Below are 21465 nucleotides of genomic sequence, written 5' to 3'. Positions count from 1 at the left end.
GTTGATTCCTCTCATCATGTTTAAAGCTTCTCCACAGATCTAAGTTTTCCACAATAGTTTTTTTCTGTTTTGCCGCTTTTTTTTTTTTTTTTCCCTCATAAAAAATGTACAATTAACAATTGAACGACATACCAACCGTTTCTAGAGCAAGTGGCAAAAGGTTTGATGATTGATATTCGAGACTCAAGTTCGAATCCTAGTTGATTTATATTTTCAGTTAAGTTTATTTTCAAATAAAATAAACGAAGCGGATAGCGTGCGCTACCTATCTTTCAAAAAAAAAAAAAAAAAAAAACAATTGAACGACATGTTTGTGAAAATTTGGCTTGTTGATGTTGATCTATGCAACAAAAGCATTTTTCCAAAATCTGTTCTAAATCATTGACAAATACCGGGCGGCACTGTCGCCATTATTTAGTACAGTTGGTTGATATTCTAGTATCTGATCAAGATATATAAGAGCGAATTAGCTCCCGTCCCTTTCATTGTCGGAAAATATAGCAGTTAAAAGTCAAAATTTTGGTTCCTATAAATTCATGTACTCTGCAACTGTTCTAGGACCATACTGGGGAATTATTTTTGATGATAATTTAGAGGGGCAATTGCTTATATATTTTTGAAAAATTTTCAAGTTTCTGATTTATCCATCTTAGAAGGCTAATATTGAAAATACTTTTGTTACGTTCCAACCTATTTTAAATATACCCTTAGAGTTAAAATCTATTAATGAACTCTGTTATCTCCGTGGAATATTATTTTGCCATTTCAAATATACCCTTCTACTATCACCGATTTTTCTTATTTGCCCTTAAAGTCAGGGGTACAAGAAGTATTTTGACTTTTGGTCTTTTCAAATAGACACTTATACCGTCACCAACATTTCTTATTTGTCTTTAAATTAAGGGCAAAATTAGTATTTTAATTTTTTTTAACTGTGGTAGATATTTAACTCACGTTTAACCCAAATTAATTGAACAGAAGATAACTGTGGAGATATTTTGCAATAACAGTAAAACATATAAGAGATATTTTAGAAAGAAAAAATAGGAATAAATTAGATATTTTCAAACGTATGAGAGGTATATATACAATTATCCCTAATTTAAAAGACAAACGAAGGAGATGAGATGCGTATCCAGAGTAATTCGTTGGGAGGAGATAATATTTGAGGAACTTCATGCAAGGAGAGTACGTTAACCATGCACTCTCAGAATAGGTAATGCTCATAATGCAGAGTAATAATTATTATGCGTGCGCACTCGATCTGCAGAGAATCTATATATTATCCACAAAACTCTTTAAAATATGATTTAACATTTTCCTAATAGATCATGTAAATAGTTCGTAGATTGAAGTACCAGGCGCCGACATTGCTAAACTCGAAATCTCACCATTCACTAATAAAAGATTTTACAATTAATCCATTTTAATTAGGTTGTAAACCAAACAATTAATGCTCTTTCCGCAATATTATGCAAGAGCGAAAACACAAAAGAAGAGGCCACAAAACGTAATTAGGGGGAACAAAATCATGACCTTGGAGAAAATGAGGAGAGAAACTGAACACACTGAATTTTCATTTCAGTGAGAAATTAAACCAGCAAAGAGAGAGAGAGAGACAAAATCGCTATAATCTAATTAATTAAGCATAATAATGATCAAATTTATGTTTAAGGAAACGGAGAGAAGAGAGAGGAGGATGAGGTGGTGGTGGTCTCCTCCTCCTCCTTGCTCTTGTTGTTGCTGTTGCTGTTGCTGTTGCCGTTGCCGGCGAAGCCCGGCGGCGACTCCCTCATCTTGAGCAGCGCACGGTGGGCGGGGCTCGGGGCTGCCGCCGGCCCCGGCACCGTGATTAGTTCCGGCTCATGATAGTGGTTGTAGAAGGCTGTACAATTATTAACGATCATTACGACTAAACCAATTACTATATATATATAATTATAAGAAGAAAATGATATCTTATTCTGTATAAAGACAGGACAGTACTACTATTTGCACACTTAAAAAATGAGCGTAAATCTTATGAGGCTTTCAGCCAAAGTTTGTTCACTAACAGATTCTGTCATTCATGATTTGATAGAATAACATATTGTATCTACGAAAAAGATTATTCTATTATGAAAAGAGTGATTTGAAAATAAAATATGGTATTCAATTCTGAATACTACTAAGAATTTTTACATGACAGCATAATAATATATATGTTCATTCATTCAAACATGATCAAAATATAATACTGAATAATTACATAATTTATAAAAAAATGATGTAAAGTTTGATAAAAATAGATCAGAGAGAAAACATATATATAACAGACACACACACACGTACGTGATTTTCCCATGCATGCGATAACGCACGCGGTCCCACAAACGATCTTAAAATCGTCGCACTCGCGCATGCACTCGGGCCAACAGAGCCCGTGGGTTCGCGTGGGAGCCAAAATCACAAGCACCGAGCACAGCACCACCATCAAATCCCTTCTCCCAAAAGCCATTTCTCTCTCTCTCTCTCTAGATCTCTCTAAAGAGTTATCTCTCTCTCTCTCTCTCTCTCTCTCTCTCTCTCTCTAAAGAGTTATCTCTCTCTCTCTCTCTCTAAAGAGTTATCTCTCTCTCTCTCTCTCTCTCTCTCTAAAGAGTTATCTCTCTCATCTATGTCGAGAGTATATATATATATATATATATATATATATATATGGAGTATAAATATTGCGCTTTGGTTGGTTGTATATTCATGGTGTGTACATTCATGGTGTAAAATTAAGGTCCCAATTAAAAAGTGCTTTTTTTTAGTAAGTTTACGAATGCTTCCGCTTGTGCTGTGGAGGATTTGTTGCCTACTTTTGTTCTTGAGATGGCACCTGTTAGCTGTTGCTTAATTACTTTCATCTTAGGATTTCCTTTTCTTTTTTCTTTTTTGAATGACATTGTCTCTAAATTTCATATTTCAGAAACTCTTTTACGAATCTATATATATGTATATATACTAAGTTCGAAGCCCATGACTCGAGTCCCGAATTTAAGCACTCAAGATTAATTAACCACCGAATAAACTACTAGCTAGCGGTTATTACTATATTTCTGAGCCTGTTTTCTACTAAATCGATATTTTGGATAACATGATATCAAAGCCAATTTCAAATTCCTTCTTTCTGCGGTCTTAGATTTTATCCCCCACCTTTAACATGTTCGTGTATATTTCTGAACTCGTTTTCTATTAGATCGATTCAGCCTAAAAGCTTATTCTGTAAGTTTGTATCCACAAGCACATATCAATGCTCAGTTGCGGTTTTAGTTGCAACTGTTGTTTCGTCTATATGACTAGTTATTCTCACATATCAAATTCGAATAGTAATAAATTTAATTCCTTAGAACCCGACCCGCTAACGGTTAGTTGGGGCGGGCGGAATTTATTGGGCCATAATCGCCAACGATGGATCATATGGGCCGGTTGGTCCGGTTAATTGGACCGTGCTGGGACGGCATGTGTCGCTGTTGTGGAATTGATGAAAATAGTACAAATTATTCTCGAATTTATTAATTGATAGCTCTTTTATCTATAAAGGATTAAAGAATATAAAATTTATACGAACCAAAGTTATTTCTTTTAGTAGACAATAATTAAGATGGCTATTACATATATAATGTATCTCCAACAAAATGGAGAAATATAGAGAATGCGAAATATTGATTTGATTGATTTGCAAATATATTTACATCAGGGATTGCTAATTACGTACGTAGTCGATCGTCGTCCATGATGTTATGGTTCATTCCAGCTTGTGCCTTTACTTTGTGTATTTGCTTTTTTGAGAAATAGATAACACGCTACCTGCTTCATTCAATAAGAAGATGAATTTAGCTACATAAAGTGAGGTAGCCAGGGCCTCCGAGAGAAAAAATAAATAAGAGAAAATTGGAAAGCAAAACTAGGTACAAAACACACGTCGAGAGAATAGGCAGTACAGCTCAGACATTTCCTCTTTATGCATATAAATAGAGAGAAAAGAAGAGAAAAGAAAAAAAAAATCGATTGTTATGAATTTTTTTTTTTTTTTTTTGAGCAAGTTGCGATACAAATAAGAGAAAATTTTATTCTCTCCTATTTTTTTTTTTTTCCCCCTCTTTTCTCATCCAGAGTGCAAAAGCGGGAAAAAAACATTAATGAAAAGGAGGTTTTCATCATGAGTTCATGACCATCATGAACTAAAGTTTCAATTAGATCCACTTTAGCATTTCCCTTTCCCTTTTGGACATAGTGAACCATCCAATCAATAGCATATTAGTACATTTATTAGTATTTTCTTTTGATCATTTTTACCCATTAAATTATAGTATTCTACAAACTAACCACCCACTCACCCTAATGGTCCCACATCATTCTAATCGCACATCCCTTAGTCCAATGGCCAAAATCTACAAGCATTATAAACTTGATACTTTTAAAAGCACAGGAACTCAATTTTTTTTTTTATATATATATATATATATTATATATATATATATATATAATAAATTAGGCTACATTATCACAATACAAGCCTCTTTTACTATTGAGTTTTCGGCCGTTGGATGAATAGATGTGCGGTTAGGATGATAGCGGTCCCGGTTAAATTGCTAGTGGCCTCTAGATTGAGTGGGTGGTTGGTTTAATAGTATAGATCTAATGGATAGAAATGAACAAAGGGTATAGAGAGAGAAGAGAGAGAGAGTCCGGCTACTATACTATCGATAATACCAAGCCCTTGATACTATTGATTTTCTACCGTTCGATCTATTCTTTAATCATTTCTACCCGTTAGATTATACTATTAACCAAACCACCCACTCAACCCTAAGGGAACACTATCAATTTAATCAGGACCACTATCATCTTATATCTCGCTCCTATTTTTCTATTCATCCAACGGTCGAAAACTCAATAGTACCAAGGGCTTGGTACTATTGATAGCATAGTAGCATAATTCTCTCTCTCTCTCTCTCTCTCTCTCTCTCTCTCTCTCTATATATATATATATATATATATATATATATATATATAGAATTAGGCTGGAATACAATTAATAGTAAAACGTTCTTTTTACTATCAAGTTTTTAACCCTTGAATGAAAAATTATAAGGTCAAGATGATATTAGTCGGTTAGAGTTGAGTGGTCCCTCTAGGGTTGAGTGGTCCTCACTGGGTTATAGTATTTAATCCAATAGTTAGAAATAATGAAAAGAGTTGATCCAAAGGCTAAAAAACTGGTAGCAATAATGATATTTTACTACTAATAGTAGCCCAGTCCAACTCTATATATATATATATATATATATATATATATATATAAAGAGTTATTCAGTGAACTGAGTTGCTGCACGCTAATTCATTCATCATCATCTTCGTTATTATCATCATCATCATCATCATCATCAAATCCCTAAGCTTGTGAAAAATATTTCATACGAAAGTTTCTGTGACAAAAGAAAGGACAATTTATTTTAATTTAGAAATAAAAACTTTATATATATAGAGAGAGAAAGAACTAGGGTGCAATGCTATCAATAAGTTGCTGGTGCTATTAAATTTTCGGCCATTGAATTAAAAAATATACAATTAGAATGATATGGATCTTCTAGGGTTGAATTAGTTGTTGATTAAATAATATAATTTAACGGGTGAAAGTAGTTAAAGGGTTAAATCTAATGACGGAAAATTCGGTAGAACTAAGTGTTTGGTGCTATCGATAGCATCCCAGCCGAACTCTCTTTCTCTCTGTATATACATATATATGTTCTACTTTATTCCTGAAAATTATGTGGTTCTATGTGTTGAAATATATATATGTAGCTCCTTTGACCGCTTTAGATTGATTTAATAGTTCCCAATACCAACTTGTTAACAATTTAGAGTCGTTTTGTTAGATGTCATTATAAATGCAGTGTAGTTAGGTATGCATATAGTTAAAAATATAGTAGTTACAACTATATGCATTTTATTTGGTTGGATATAGTAGAAAATGCTGTAAGTATAAATAATTTATTTAGTTGCATGTAGTTAAAAAATAATTTTTAAAATTTTATCATTTTATATATATGAGGTGAGATTACCTTCAATGTAAAAAAGAAAAATATTTTTTGTTTAAAAAATAATTGAGCAGGTAAACATACCTTTTATTTAAAGTTACTCTCTCCAACTGTTGCAGTTAGAATTGCGGTAAATTTGGGCGTAGTTCGAACTATTGCAGTTGGGCCTCCTCCTGCAATTCCTACCGCAGTAGTTGGAGTTAAATATATCAAATCAAACACTGAATTTGTATTTGCATGTAGTTACAACTGTAATGCAGTTATAACTACGTGCAGCCAAACGACCCCTTAGAGAGTTTACATTTGTAGCTGCGTTCAGTTTTTCAAAAAATAAAAATTTATGAAGGACTTGCAGTTGCCTCTGGTCTCAATTACGTTTTTGCATAACATTTTGCTTTAATTTTTTTCTCTCAAAAAAAAATATTTTGCTTTAATATGAAAACCTTTACTGATTGATCAAATTGCGCAAAACTTTATGAAAATGAGTTGACAAATAACCATTGTTCTATTGAACTGAACATAGTCCCATAACTTGAATAAATTGTTCTATAAACAACCAATTTTGATAGGTATAGCTAAGAAAATTCTCTTTTATTTAAGTTTAAATATGTCATATAATTCGATTATAAAACTAACGCAATACGTCAAATAATTTGTGCAAAAATTCGCCTTCGAATTTATTGATCATCCCAAATGTCTCATCCTATTTGAAAACAAAATAAAGTGCAGAGTTCAAAATCGAAACAAAATTTTGTTCAAGAGGTTAATTTAATCACAGGACAAAGTACAAAGAAAGAGTTTTGTAACTTAGCTTATATTATAAAACATGTGCAATATCCTATTATTCAAATAGAACCTAATTAAAAGAGAGTTTTTTTTCTCTCCCCAGGTTGGCACCTTCAATCTCATTTCTATTCAGAAACAGCTCTTTAAAACATGTGCATGAGAGGAANAAAGAGAGGCTAAATCACACTTTTGGTCCTCAAACTATAGGGCTCGTGACACTTTGTTTTTCAAATTTTAATTTATTATAATTTTTAATTCAAAATTTATAAATTATTGCGGTCAAAATTCACAATCAATGTTACCTGGCTAAATATATATTGACAAATTGATGATATAGAAATGATATGAAAGTAATATAATTGATGATATGACAATATTTAAAATGTGATATTATTTTTATATTAATTTTATCAATATTTAGTCAACTACAATTTTAAAAATTTGAGCTAAAAACAACAAAATTTAACTTTTTTAAAAACACTTAGATGCCGTTTGGTTGCATGTAGTTGCAACTGCACTGCAGTTGTAACTGCACGCAAATGCAAATTCGGTGTTTTATTTGGTGTATTTAACTCCAACTGCTACAATAGGAGCCCAACTGCAATAGTTGAAGAGAATAACTTTAAATAAAATGTATACTTTACCTGCTCAATTATATTTTAAACAAAAATTATTTTTCTTTTTTACATGGAAAGTAATCCCATCACCATATATATATAAAATGATAAAATTTTCAAAATTATTTTTCAATTGCATGCAACCAAACAAATTATTTATATTTGCAGCGCTTTCTATTACATCCATCCAAACAGGATGCATGTAGTTGTAACTGCTGTATTTATAATTATATCTAACCAAACGGTCCCCCAGTGAAAGTAACTGATTATTTTCAAAAGATCAAGTTCTGGAGGACAACGTTTAAACATTCTACACCCAAAGCTCACGCATATCTAAACATGAGACTTTCAAAAGTTTCATAAGTGGACTTTGATTTTAAGTTTGAACCATGTGTTTTATGTGCCATGTAAAATAACCTTTTTTCTCTTTATTATGAAAAATATAGATAAAAAACCTAATTTAAGGGTAAACTTCAGATACCACTCTTGTGGTTTCATACTTTCTCACTTTAGTATCCTATGCTTTAAAGTATATCAAGTTAGTGTCTTATGATTTCATTTTATTTTTTCGTTAGTTTCTCCGTTAATATTTCATTAAATTATATCCAAAAAACTTCAGATACTCTACCTAAGTTTATCGAATATTCACTTTAGTATTCTTTAATTTTAACTTTGTCACTAATTTAACAGAAAAAATTAGTGAAATCGATAATAGAAAGATAAAAATAAAACCACATGACACTAAATTGAGATACTTTAAACTACAAGATACTAAAATGAGAAAATATAAAACCACAGAAATAATATTTAATATTTTTTATAATTTGATATTAATTTTTTCAATCAAGTGCGCGGATTTGCCATATAAAATATCGAATGGCGGAAATTAAGCCCATCATTAAAATTATCGAAGAAAGGAGGCTTCTTACACACCCTAAAAATTAAGCTAAAATTACAGGTAACTAAAATTAACAAAGATATATAATTTTTTCGGTGTAAAACTACTATGCTTTCAAAACTATTAGGAGTTCATGTTTCGACATTTTGTTCCTTAAATTATTGATTGTATGGTTAGGATGATATTCTATTTTTCGAAAAAGTGTGAAAATTTATTTTTCAAAAAATATTTTTGTGAAAAATAGTCTTTTTTTCACTGTTTTTGTTTTTTTGGATTAAAAATATAAAAAAGGAACATACTATATTTTCATCAAATTTGAAAAATATTATCTAAAAAATTATTCTTTTTGTAGAAATCAAATAAACGAAAAATATGTTTTGTCACAAAACTATGTTTTTAACTATTTTTTAAAAAATCAAACACCCTCTTAGGTTACTGCAATGCATGAACTACTCCGTTCCTAATTCTTATTCTAACTCCAATTCTGAAATAAACAAGCATAAAATTAAGTTTTCGCTACTCCAAAACAATAAAAGTTACAGGGGGTTTTTTTGCAATTGGTACGCTGAAAAAAATTAATTTTAAAAGTAGTCCAACAAATTTATATTTACAAAAATAGTACTGATCCTGTCACGCAAGCGTCACGTCAGCTTTAAATACGGTGAACCATTTATCGTGTTTAGATATCGTGTTCAGACATGGTGAATGATTTAGCGTGTTCAATTTAACCATTTGATTTCAGTCCCTCCTACATGGTGCTGACGTAGCACTTGTTTGGCCGGGACGAAGCCATTTTTGTAAATATAAATTTACTGAAACTATTTTTAAAATTAATTTTTTCTAAGAAGTCAATTGCGGAAAAAAAAAACCCCAAGGTACAGTAAATCAAAAAAAAAAAAATCGAGGCTCTCAACTCCACCCAATGGGGGCCCTTCCACGTGTCAGCAGCCTACTTGTTCTGGCGCTTCGCGGCGTTATCCTCACCCCCTATCCGAATCCACCGCGCCAGCTGCGTCGGGTTCACCACGCCCGCGACGTGGGCCCCACCATCCGCACGCAAAATATACGACACCTCCGCATACGCCCTCGGCGGTTCGCCCGACCCGGGCCGTACCGGGTTCGGGTTTGGGTTCGGGTCCTTCTTCCCCGGCTCGAACCGCTTCCCGAAGAGCGTCCCCCGCGTGAGGAACTCGTGCGCCAGGTAACCCGCCAACACCTTGTTGTTACGGTCCGAACCCGAACCCGAACCCGCACCCGGTTCGGCGTCCGCAGCGACCGGCTTGGTCCGAGGCGGGTCGCACGGCTCGCGCTGCTCCTTGCGCTTCCGCCACGCGCCAAGTGTCCCCTCGCGCCTCGTGTAGCTCGACATGGTGGGCCCCCCGCACCAGCGGACCTGCCAAATGACCGATGTGCCCTCGGCCGAGGCCGCGGGTAGCTGCGTAGAGGTGCGAGAGATCGAGGGGTAAAAATGGTAAAAGCTGGGAGGGGGAGGAGAAGCTAATGCCGGAGCTCGCAGAGAAGCGGAAAAAGCGCTTTTCCGAGATGCAGTTTTAGAGAGAGAAAGAGAAAGAGAAAGAGAAAGAGAGAAGAGAGAGAAAGTTTGGGATATGGGGGAAACAATTCTAGGGAGATGGAAGTGTGGGATATATATATTTATATATATATATATACACATTAAAAAAAATGCCCCTACAGTTCCTAAAAATAACGAGATTGCCATCCATTTGATGTGAAAAGACCAAATTGCCCTTGCCAATAGGTACATGTAATTTCGCAGCGACATAGGGGAGAACTTTAAAAAAGGGACAAAGAAAAAAAGAGAAAAAAAGCCCAGGGGCATTTCACATTTGCCCTTATTCGCCGCCGCCACGTGTTTTAACGTATTTTTTTGCTCTTAAATATTTTATAATTTTAGTTTTTTATATTATAAAAATTATTATTAAATAGGACAGTAAAATAAATTTTTAGAAGTTAAAAAATAATAGCATGTTTTAAAATAGATTTTTATAGTATATATATATTTTTTAATAGTGGAGTATAATTTTTTTGAATTACAATATAGTGAAATATAACATTTTGAATCACTGACCGATCGTATCTAACGCTAAGAACTTAATGATTGATACATAAGATTTCAAATTTGAAATATAATTACTTTACAGTTTCTAACGGAGTTTATTTATAAAAGTAAATAAAATAGATTACTTGCTACATATCTCTAAAAAAAAAAAAAAGCATTTTAAGCACTAGGGCGACACAAAAAAAAATGTTACATTACAGCAGGATAAATTTGCATTTTTCTCCAGTTTATGGCGTATTTTTATTTCTTTTCTTAGGAAAAAATGCAAATAAATTATATTTAGAGATATGTAGCAAGTAATCTATTTTATTTACTTTTATAAANGTATTTTTATTTCTTTTCTTAGGAAAAAATGCAAATAAATTATATTTAGAGATTTAAATATAAGTAGAACATATGTGCCAAATTACTTTAGATAATATTTTGCATCTAAATTTAATGATTATTTCAAAGTATTAAACTTTATTGATAAAATTGTAAAAATACAGGATTAAAATTTACTTGCAATTTCTTTTTATTGTGGAAAAGTAGTTGAGATGTGACTAAAGCACAAGAGGAATTTTTTTTTTTTTAAAAAAAAGATAAAAACAAATGCAACGTGGCACGCAAAAGCAAAGTATATTTTGCTTTTTTTCAAAAAAAAATCATTTGCCCAAGCACAAAGTTTTCCTAAAATGGAAAATAAATTTAAAATAAATAACTGTTTACTAAATTTTTTTTTTTATTAAGTACGCGCCTCACATGAGAAATAATTTTTTAAGTTTTACGAACAAAAATAATATATAAATAAAAATTTAGAGACTAATTAAATTAGTATGAGACCAAAAATATAATTACACAAAATTTACGATTACAATGTTTAGGTGAATAGCGACCGTCGGATAGCGACGAGACGGTCCATATAGTGGTGGGCCCAATACCAATATTCGAACCAGAAAACTTCAAATACCACCCTACAATTTCGCATTTTTTCACTTTAATACTCTGTGATTTAAAGTGTATTAATTTAGTAACCTGTGGTTTTATTTATTTTTTTTCTTTTATGAGCTCATCCGTTAATATTTCGTTAAATTCTATACAAAAAACTTCAGATATCTCACTTAGATTTATCTAATATTCACTTTAATGTCTTTTAATTTTAACTTTGTCATTAATTTAACGAAAAAATAGTGAAAGAAATAATAAAAAAAGAAAAATAAAACCAGGGGACTTAATTGATATATTTTAAATTATACGGTACTAAAATAAAAAAAGTGCGAAACCACATATGTGGTAATTGATTTTTATTCTATTCAAAAAACTGCGAGGGGTATTTTGTAATTAACTAATACATGTAAGGGCAATTTCGTCCATTAAAAATTTTCGTGAGATGAGGACACGGATGCGGTGACGATCCGTTTCTTGTTTTAGATCGACGGGCGGGGGTAAAATGGTAATTTCGATTCGGCGGTGGTGGGGGGGATGGGTGCGTGTGCGGTGGGGGGGTAGCGGAGGAATCTACGGTGACGGTACACCGGATCCCTGTGGTGGACTCGCGGAAGCGACGCTCGTGATCGCCCCACGTGTCACGATCAGGGAGGGGGTTGGGTGGTACACGGCGTGGTCCGGGTGGGGCGGCGAGTTGGGAGGGGAACGTGTTTTGTGTTTTCCAACGATAATTATTTTTTAAAAATTAAAAAAAATTTAAATTAAATTCTAATTTATTGGCTAAATTGCACGTTTGGTCCTAAAACTATGAGAGTTATAACAATTTGGTGCTCAAATTTTAAGTTACTACATTTTTTTTTGACTTAAAACTTTAAAAAATTGTACAAGTAAGTTGACTAAATATTATGAATATTTGATGTATTAAGACATCATAAAACTCTATAGCTTCTATATTAACTATGCATCAATATTTAATTAACTAAATTGTGTTATAGGACTTGATTGTAATAATTCAGAAAGTTCGAATTACAACAAATTGATATTTGAGGATCAAAGTGTCAGCTGTCTCATAGTTTGAGGACCGAACGTGCAATTTTACCATAATTTCCTCTATAAAAATATTTTTATTGCTTTTTTAATATAATTTGTTATCAGGATGTTGTTAGGGTATATAACAAGCTAATTAATTGCAACAATAAAAGAATAACTTTGTCACCTGTATATCAAATTATATAAAATTAGAGCTTAAAATAAAAAAATAGCAACGACGCCTAAAACTTCGCTTAATAAGAGTTGCCAAATAACTTAAGATAATAGAGAACGGTATTTTAAATATTTTTATATTTAGCGCTCTCCTCATGTCTGGAATGTTAGGAGCCTGGCGTGACTTGATCTTAAGACCTTCTGCTCCGATAACATGTTAAATATTACGAAACAATCTTTATTCTCTAAAAAGCTTAAGCTAGTAAAAAACGGTGTTTAAATATTTTTATATTTAACAAGCACAGTTCTAAAAAAAAAAAATGAAAAGAACGTATAGTATTTTTTTTTTTATTTCTCCTAGAAAAAAAAATTACAAAAATACCGCTTTCTAAACTGATTCCATAAACATTTATTAAGATTAAAATAAACTATATAAACTTTCTAATTACTTCAATCTTACAATCTACTACAGAGTTTAATTTATTTTTTATGGCAATTTTTAGTAGTACAAAAGTTAAATTGCTTAAATGCCTCTCCGCTTTAATATATATGAATAATTCTATCATTATTTGAACCGTTTCACTTTTAAATATTTCAAAGTTTGGATGGTGATTTGTAATTAATTATTGTAATGTTTTACAATTTTTTTTTTTTTGGTAAAAAATGCATAGAATTTATCTGAACTACAGATTATTTTGATTTGATTATCCAATCTTGAAAATTTTGATTTTAATATCTAACCTTCTAATTTATTTGATTTAAGTCAGTTGATGGCTCTTTCCATACAAAATTTAAATCAATTACTTATATTAATAAATTTATAGTTGCATGAATTAAATAAAATACACTAATTAAATTTGTAAAGATAAACGATATATTCAAATTCTAAAGTAAAAACATATTAACTGACTCAAATCAAATAATTTTAATGATTAATTAAAAAAATCAATTTTTTTAAAAAAATTAAGAGACTGTTTGGTTCCCGAGAAAAGTTTTCGTCGTTTGGTTTAAAAAATCGGATTTTTGGGAAAGCATTTTTTCAGATTTCATGGAAGAGTAGTGTTTTCGTTTTCGAATTTTGTTAAGTAAAATAAAAATATTAGTTTTTATAAAATATGAAAAATAAATTTTTAATGGGGTCCTCAAATTTTTTTTTTCCTTTTTTTTTTTTTTTTTTTGATTTTTGTATGAGGGGGTCCATCATTAAAGAGAGAGCCAACTACTTTTGGTGCAATCCAATTCTTTGACCAAAACAATTTATGGGCCTAGAAATTATTTATTGTCCCCAACATACCATTTGCCAAATAACTCTTCCAATTCTCCTTCTTTTTTTTTTTTTTTTTTAATTTTCTTTGGGAGGAAAGAAATAAATATCAAGATCTAAAAAATATTCGTGTTGTTTTTTATGAAGAGTCATTCTAAATTGATGGTTTACCTATTAAACACGGGAGCATGTGAACTTTCTTAAAAACAAAATTTTATATTTTTCTTAATATTATATACTAATTATTTTAAATTAATAATTTTTGATTGTAAATATAAGACGTGTTTAAGACAACTTGAATACCAGATGAATAACATTAGAAAGTCATAAAATTTAGCTCCTACGAAGTTCACATGCCGCAGATGATATTTAGCGGTGTTAATAATCGATTTGTATAAGGGAAAAAACTTCAGAAACCCCTCCTGCGGTTTCGTAGTTTCTCACTTTGCCTCTCTGTGGTTTAAAATATATCAAATTGCCTCCCCGTGGTTTCGTTTTTATCTTTTCGGTAGCTTTTTCGTTAATATTTCATTAAATTATATACAAAAACTTCAGATACCCATCTAGATTTATCAAATATTCACTTTAGTACCATTTAATTTTAACTTTATCATTGATTTAAGAAAAAAAAATAATAAAATTAATAAGAAAAAGAGAAAGAAGAAACCACAGGGCGGGGAAGTGAGAAACTACAAAACTACAAGGGGGTTTTTGAAGTTTTCCCTTTGTATAATTTATCATCATAAATGATGTGGAAGTACCAAAATGACTCAGTACTTTTAGAAGTATTTTAGTTAACTCTACTATTTGAAAAGTTCTACGTTGGTTTATTTACATGGATGTGACAAATTTTTGTCAATTTTCTTTAGTAATCATAATTATCATTGTACTCATGAATTACTCTGTTTTGGTGAATTATACTAAATGTTTAATCAAATCCTTTTACATCAGCATCTCGAAAATTTGCGATAGAATCTATAAATAAGCATAGCATTACTCATAGAAAAACTACCAATTTAAATTTTTTTTGTTAAATTATCTAAAATATTTATTATTTTTTTTATTTATTATTTTTTTTAAAGTTTACGCTGGTAGATAACGATGTGTAAATAATTTGATATTTAACATATTTTCTCATGCCTAAGTTCGAGACTATTTTGTTTTACACCCACGTAGAGTTGAATTAAATAAAAAAAAATCAATAATATTAGGAGTCTGATATGATTCAAACTCAGTATCTCATAATGGAATTTAATATTAAAAAGTATGAAATAACCGTTATACTTTTAAAAGTTTAAGCGGATAGAAAATGAAATTTAAATATTTTTATATTTTACATTTCTACCCCAGTCGATAATTTAATCCAATCTAGGTTTTGGGATAAAAATTTCGACTTTAATTCTCAAATTAAAAATTTTCCTATACAGACTATAAGACCAAAAATAACTCTAATAAAATTATGGGAACACTTTTATTTTTGTTGGGCCCACTTCCTCTACCAAGGTCCTTTTTCTTCAATATTTAAATATATAATTTTTATAGAAAAAAGTTTTTCATGAAAACTTGCTTTTTCGAAAAGTTTTTTTTCCCAAATTTCATGAAAAAATTAGAGTTTTTCTTTTAATTTTTTTTTTTTATAAAAACGAAGACATAATTTCCATATTTTTTTTAAAAAAACCTAGTTTTTTTTTAAAAAAAAACAGGTGAAAACTAAGAAAGGAGTTTTTCATGCAAACTTTTTTCTTGGAAAATATTTTCCATACTTTTTTAAGAAATCAAGAGTCTCTGAGCTAAACTAAACCCTTATATATATATATATATATATATATATATATATAATATATATTATAATGAGTCGGCTACTTATTTTTATGAGTACGATCGTTTCGTACTCATAAGTTATTTCGATGATGAGCTTCCGAATCGGCGATCCATACGTTAAATATTATCTAGAGCATTTAAAACTTCTTAGAAATCAAATTTTATAATTTTCGATATCATTTACCTTACGATCAAAAGCTCACAAAATTGACAATTTTAACGGCCGGTATGAGATATTTGTTAGTTTAACGGGTGAAAAAGATCGAATAGGTTGAATTTTTAATAGAAAATTCATTCACTACCTAAATAAAGATCAATAACTCCGATCTTAAATTGAAGGATTTGATCATCCATTTTAAAACGTCGTTCGATTTTAACCGTTCATTTTATCTCGCTTGATGGACTTTATAATGATTTCGAAAAATTACGAAATTTATTTCTACAAGTTTCAAATACTCTAGATCATATTTAATGGTGTGGATTGTCGATTTAAAACCTCAATATCGAAAACAACTTATAAGTACGAAAGGCTCTATACTCAATAGAGTATAGTAGCTTACTCATATATATTATATATATATTATTATATATATATATATATAATATATATATGAGTAGAGCTATAATATTGTAAAAGTACACCCAGTGATACTTGTGTATTTTTAGCCTTAGATGGAAAGATGTGAGGTTGAGATATGGTGGTAGGTGGTGGTAGGTGGAATAGTGTTTGATCCAAGGACTATTAGTAATCAAAAAGTAGATCCAACGGCTAAAAACACACAAGTATCACTTAGGTGATACTTGTAAAAGTATTCTAGCTCTACTAAATATATATATATATATATATATATATATAAGAGCACTAATAATATTTTTCAATTTGGAGGGGCATCTTTGCAATCACACCTTTTGGCTGCCCCAATTCCTAGAATTATAAAGAATTGGAACTCTACTTTCTCTAAATCTGTGGCTTGATACAGTAAATTAATGAGAATTCAATCCATTTAATCCAAACAAAAAATTTTCATTTTTAAATAAATTCAATTGAATTCTTCTCAACTGAATTATATTAAATTCTCTTTAAATTTGGTGCCAACCAAGAGAGCAAGTCTTGTTGGATACATAAATTCTTATCTCATTAAACTTGGTCCACCCCAAGCTCCTCGGCACATGTACCAACCATGTAGACACAAATGGAAAGATCCACTTATATTTGAACAAATTCTTTTTGAAGAACCCTTCAAATAAGTTACATATATAATAATAGCACTATTTTTGCTCATTCCATTCCAACAAATATAAGAAGAGACGGTCCCGACCATCTGCGACGCAGGTGCTAAAAAATTTGATGATCGAGACTTCAAGTTCTAAGTTTAATTACTTTATACTTTCAGCTAAGTTGAAAAATGAACCGAACGAAACAAACATAAGAAGAGATCAATTCAAACAACCAGTTCTCATTGTTCTATATAAACAATCCAACACCTCATACACTTGCCTTGACTTTTTGTTTGTAGTACCCCTAGCTAAGAATTCATGAACCACTCCATTCACCTCAATCAAGCTACAACCAGGGCTCTTCCTCACTCCAAACCCCTCCATCACTCTCCTCGTGTTCACGGCATCGTCCCACCGATCGACCGACGCGTATATGTTCGACATGAGCACAAAAGCCCCGCTTTCGCTTGGCTTCAATCTTTCAATCTCGTTACGTAATTCTAGATCGCAGACTAACTCATTTTGTCCGTGAATCCTTAGCCCGCCGAGCAATGCCCCCCAAACGAACACGTCGGGCTCCATCGGCATCGATTTGATGAGCTCTTGGGCTTCTTCTATCAAGCTTGCTCTACTTAGTAGATCGACCATACATGTATAGTGCTCGATTTTAGGCTCGATTTCATAGTCTCGCGCCATTCGATCGAACATCTCACGCCCCTTCTCCACTAGCCCCACGTGAGAGCAACCGCGCAAGATCGCTACGAATGTTATCTCGCTGGGCCTTATTTTAGCTCTCTCCATCTTTTCAAATGCTTCTATTGCTTCACGAACGTGGCCGTGGATGGCGAATGCGTAGATCATCGACGTCCACGCGCACGCATCCTTTTTGTCTAACTTATCGAACACCGACCGCGCCCCTTGCAACATCCCGCACTTGGCGTACATGTCGACGAACGAAGAACCGAGCATGTCGTCCATCTCAATCCCCTGTTTCGTCACATACCCATGAATCCAAATCCCTTGTTCAAGTGCTCCGAGATGCGCACACGAGGAGAGCACACTGACCAAGATAGATTGATTAGGCGTCAGCCCCTCGGCCAACATACGATTGAACAAATCAAGCGCGTTCCCGAATCTACTGCTCTGCGCGAATCCGGATATAATGGCGCTCCACGTAGCGACGTTCCTTCTCGGCGAACGATCGAAGAAGCCATTTGCGGCTTCTACATTCCCCGTTCTCGAATGAGCCGCGACGATAGTGTTCCACGAGACGACGTCCCTCTCGGGCATTTCATCGAACAGCTTCTCCGCGTCGCCCAACCGGCCCAATTTCGCGTAACCCCCGAGCAACGCGTTGTACGAGCCGACATTTCTAAGCGGCATTTCATCGAACATCTTGCGAGCAAGCTCCAAACACCCGCACTTGACATAACCCCCAATCATCGAATTCCATAAGACAACATCTTTGCGGGGCGTTTCGTCGAACACCTTGCGAGCGGCGGCGGCGTCGCCGAATTCGGAGTACATCCTCACCAACCCACTGCGAATAAAGGGGTCCGGGGAAAGACCCAGTCGGAGGATTCGGCCATGGAGGGCTTTCCCGGTGGGGGAGGCGGGGATGAGGGAGCAAGCTTTGAGGAGGAAGGTGAAGGTGAAGTGGTCGGCAATGGCGGGGTCGGTTTGGAGGTAGAGGAGGAGGGCGCGGTGTGGGAGGTGGGAGTCGACGAGGGATTGGATGGTGGAGTTGGGGGAGAAGAGGAGGAGGGGTTCGCCATGGGAGGAGGAGGAGGAGAGAGAGGGTGGAGTGTGGTGGGTGAGGAGTTGTTTGCAGTTTCTGAAGAGGTGGTGGATTTTTCTTGCGTAGTAGTAGGATGGGAGTAGCATGGGGGTGGTGGTGGTTGTTTTTTGTTGGTTTTTTTTTTTTTTTTTTTTTTTTTTTTTTTTTTTTGGAAAATAAAAAATATTATATATTTTAATTTTCTATATTTATTGCTCGTGAAGTGCTCGTGACTTTTTGACTGATCTAAGATACGGACTTGTAGTTAATACTGAAAGTTATTGATTCCTAATATCAGATACGATAATAAATTAATACGTTCAAATTTGTACCTTCCTAAAACAACATATATTATCTTGATCATAAAATATAAACAAAATAATTTATTGGTAGTTTCAGTGACACTGCATGTTCTTAAGAGGCTTAAGTTTTGGAGAATTAAATATGTTAAAGAATGTAAACAATCATTATTCTTCAAACGTTTAAACCGCTAGAGAACAGTATTTTAATTATATATATATTCAATATTCTTTTAGGCACTGTAACTGTACACTTAAGTGAATTAGTTGTATTTTTCTGTGGATTGAGTTTCTAAAATTAATGATTAGCAACAATGGTTCTATACATATATCCGAATCCATCAAAGAAGTGGAACGAATTTACTTGTCGCGTTATGTGATTAGTAAAAAAATCTCATTCATTGAATGGGTGGAGTGTTCATGTAGTATTGCGCCTCAAATTAATATCAACAGTTATCTAATCAGAAAATATTTTATGCATGTAATTATCATGTGGTTGCAAAATTCAATTCTTAAAGGTTGAGCCACTATTTTAGAAATCTTCTGAAGTAAGCGAGGAATCAATTAGAGACAAGGTTGTTGTCATATTCAACCAGGTTAATAAAAAATAAAAAAAAGCAAAATAATAATAAAAACCAAAGAGAGTTTAATTAATTTTCTGTTTTTAGCACTTCAAGAACAAAATGATCTTTGTGATCACACTACACGAGAAGGCTAAATCTCTAAAAAAAAAAAGTTTGTCTGTAGATATTAGTGATAAACTATGTAGCACATACAAAATTAATACGATATATAATTAAATACGACATGATGCAGATACTATATACAACATAACAACACGGCAAATTTAATTTGAAAGTTTTGGATTTGGATTATGAGTAATGTGACGTGATGAAATGACTGGCTCGTGTAAAATATATATATATATATATATATATATATATATATATATATATTATATATATATATATATATAATATATATATATATTTGACTTTTTATTCATTATGAAATAAATTTAAACTTTAATTAGACCTATAATACTTTTTAGTTTTTATTAACCACAAGTTCATGGTGCAAATATCAACTCGATCACTATAAATAACTCTGCATCCTATCTCTTAACCCTTTTTAATGTATTCATGGGGTAAAATGAAATATCTTTGTAGAAATATTTACAAAATCATAAACCTGTTAAGCTAAACTAGTAATTTATTAAGTTTTGCATGGATATATATACATATGCGCTTTTTGTTTGTTTGTTGTTTTTGGTAACACTACATATACATATGATCATAAATAGAGAAAGAGACCAAATTAAGCACCAACCATATTTATTGATCCAAGGAGGCAAGGGGGAAAATATGCTGGACCAAGTTGTGCTTGGTGTTCTCCTTGCAGCTCTGCGGCTGCAGCGGCAGCGGCAGCGGCAGCGGCGTCGGCCGTCGGCGACTCCTCCTTCGCGCGGCGGTAGATAACCGCGAGCTCCTTCAAACTCCTATAACTGGCCTAATACGTGGCCTCTTATACTTGCTTGTGGAACTGCTTTGGATTCTTAAAGGGTTCCACCATAGAGCAAAAAGAAGCTTTTGGAGCACAAAAAACACCAAAAAGCTCAAGGAGAAGTAGATGATCTCAAATTTATCCATAGTTATATATATGCTCTTTCTACATTATGATGTAGAGCAAGCTTTCGTGTCCAAATATATATAGCAGTGGGGATCATACATATACGTTGACCAAAAATGTAGCATATATGCATGTTTTGTTTTAAATATGTATATGGGAATTAATCTGAAGAGAAGTACAAGATGGTATTGTTTGTATCATTTGATTCATTGTGCATGGCATCTTTTTCTTAGTCATCTTCTTTTTGGAGGATTAGTTGACCAAGTGACTAACTAGGGGCAAAAGTGGGACATGAGAATAATATTGTTACATAATAGTATATGTAGCAGGGTTTTTTTGTTAAACTTTATAAAAATTAAATTCGTATCTTGTGCCATATTTTGAATTTTTTATTCGGATTGTAGACTGCGATTATTTGTAGTTTCTTCTTGTTCACGATCGGCAAATAAGTGGACGTTTCGAGTCTAATTTTTTATACCCGAAAATGAAGCCGTCGCAGAAATTAGAATCGGGACTCCTATATATTACATATTTATATATAATTTAATATAAGAATATTAAATTACGCCCGTCTATCAAGAACGTGTCTAAATATATTCTAATCATTGGATTAATTATTGTATCTTTATAGATCATCCTGAATACATGCGCCTTGAATAAATCACGTGGGTTACATTCAACAATTTTTGCCAAAAAAAAAGAAATAAAGAAAAATGCTAATACTTCAAGCAAAAATATATATATATATATATATATATATATATATATATATATATATATATAGAGTTGAGCTAGAATACTTGTAAAAGTATTATGTGAGTGATGATTTTGAGTTTTTAGCCATTGGTGGAGAATATATAGATGGTGAGATGATGGTG

The 21465-nt window shown here is 32.6% G+C and overlaps 3 protein-coding genes across 3 annotated transcripts; all 3 read right to left on the bottom strand.

The window, feature by feature from the left end:
- LOC109714545 lies at positions 1409–2569 on the bottom strand. Its single transcript, XM_020239218.1, has 2 exons — positions 2332–2569; positions 1409–1885 (listed from the first exon to the last, which is right to left on the bottom strand). The coding sequence occupies exons 1-2, from the start codon at positions 2495–2497 to the stop codon at positions 1671–1673; spliced, it is 381 nt and encodes a 126-aa protein (XP_020094807.1). The 5' UTR covers positions 2498–2569; the 3' UTR covers positions 1409–1670.
- On the bottom strand, positions 8775–9984 carry LOC109714275. The gene has a single exon (XM_020238827.1). The coding sequence runs from the start codon at positions 9736–9738 to the stop codon at positions 9319–9321; it is 420 nt and encodes a 139-aa protein (XP_020094416.1). The 5' UTR covers positions 9739–9984; the 3' UTR covers positions 8775–9318.
- Positions 17102–18409, bottom strand: LOC109714070 (pentatricopeptide repeat-containing protein At3g29230-like). Its single transcript, XM_020238478.1, has one exon. It carries the CDS (start codon positions 18407–18409, stop codon positions 17102–17104), a length of 1308 nt encoding a protein of 435 aa, XP_020094067.1.

Source organism: Ananas comosus, linkage group 8, assembly GCF_001540865.1.
Source record: "Ananas comosus cultivar F153 linkage group 8, ASM154086v1, whole genome shotgun sequence".
In the NCBI taxonomy this organism is placed as follows: domain Eukaryota; kingdom Viridiplantae; phylum Streptophyta; class Magnoliopsida; order Poales; family Bromeliaceae; genus Ananas; species Ananas comosus.
This window is presented reverse-complemented; position numbering and strand designations above follow the sequence as displayed.

Bases quoted from the DNA above. Each gene is read 5' to 3' on its own strand.
- LOC109714545 (XM_020239218.1), bottom strand. From the start codon at position 2,497: ATGGCTTTTGGGAGAAGGGATTTGATGGTGGTGCTGTGCTCGGTGCTT. The intron at 1,886-2,331 runs GTACGTGTGTGT...ATAATTGTACAG, and splicing joins CGCATGCATGGGAAAATCAC to CCTTCTACAACCACTATCAT.
- LOC109714275 (XM_020238827.1), bottom strand. From the start codon at position 9,738: ATGTCGAGCTACACGAGGCGCGAGGGGACACTTGGCGCGTGGCGGAAG.
- LOC109714070 (XM_020238478.1), bottom strand. From the start codon at position 18,409: ATGTACTCCGAATTCGGCGACGCCGCCGCCGCTCGCAAGGTGTTCGAC.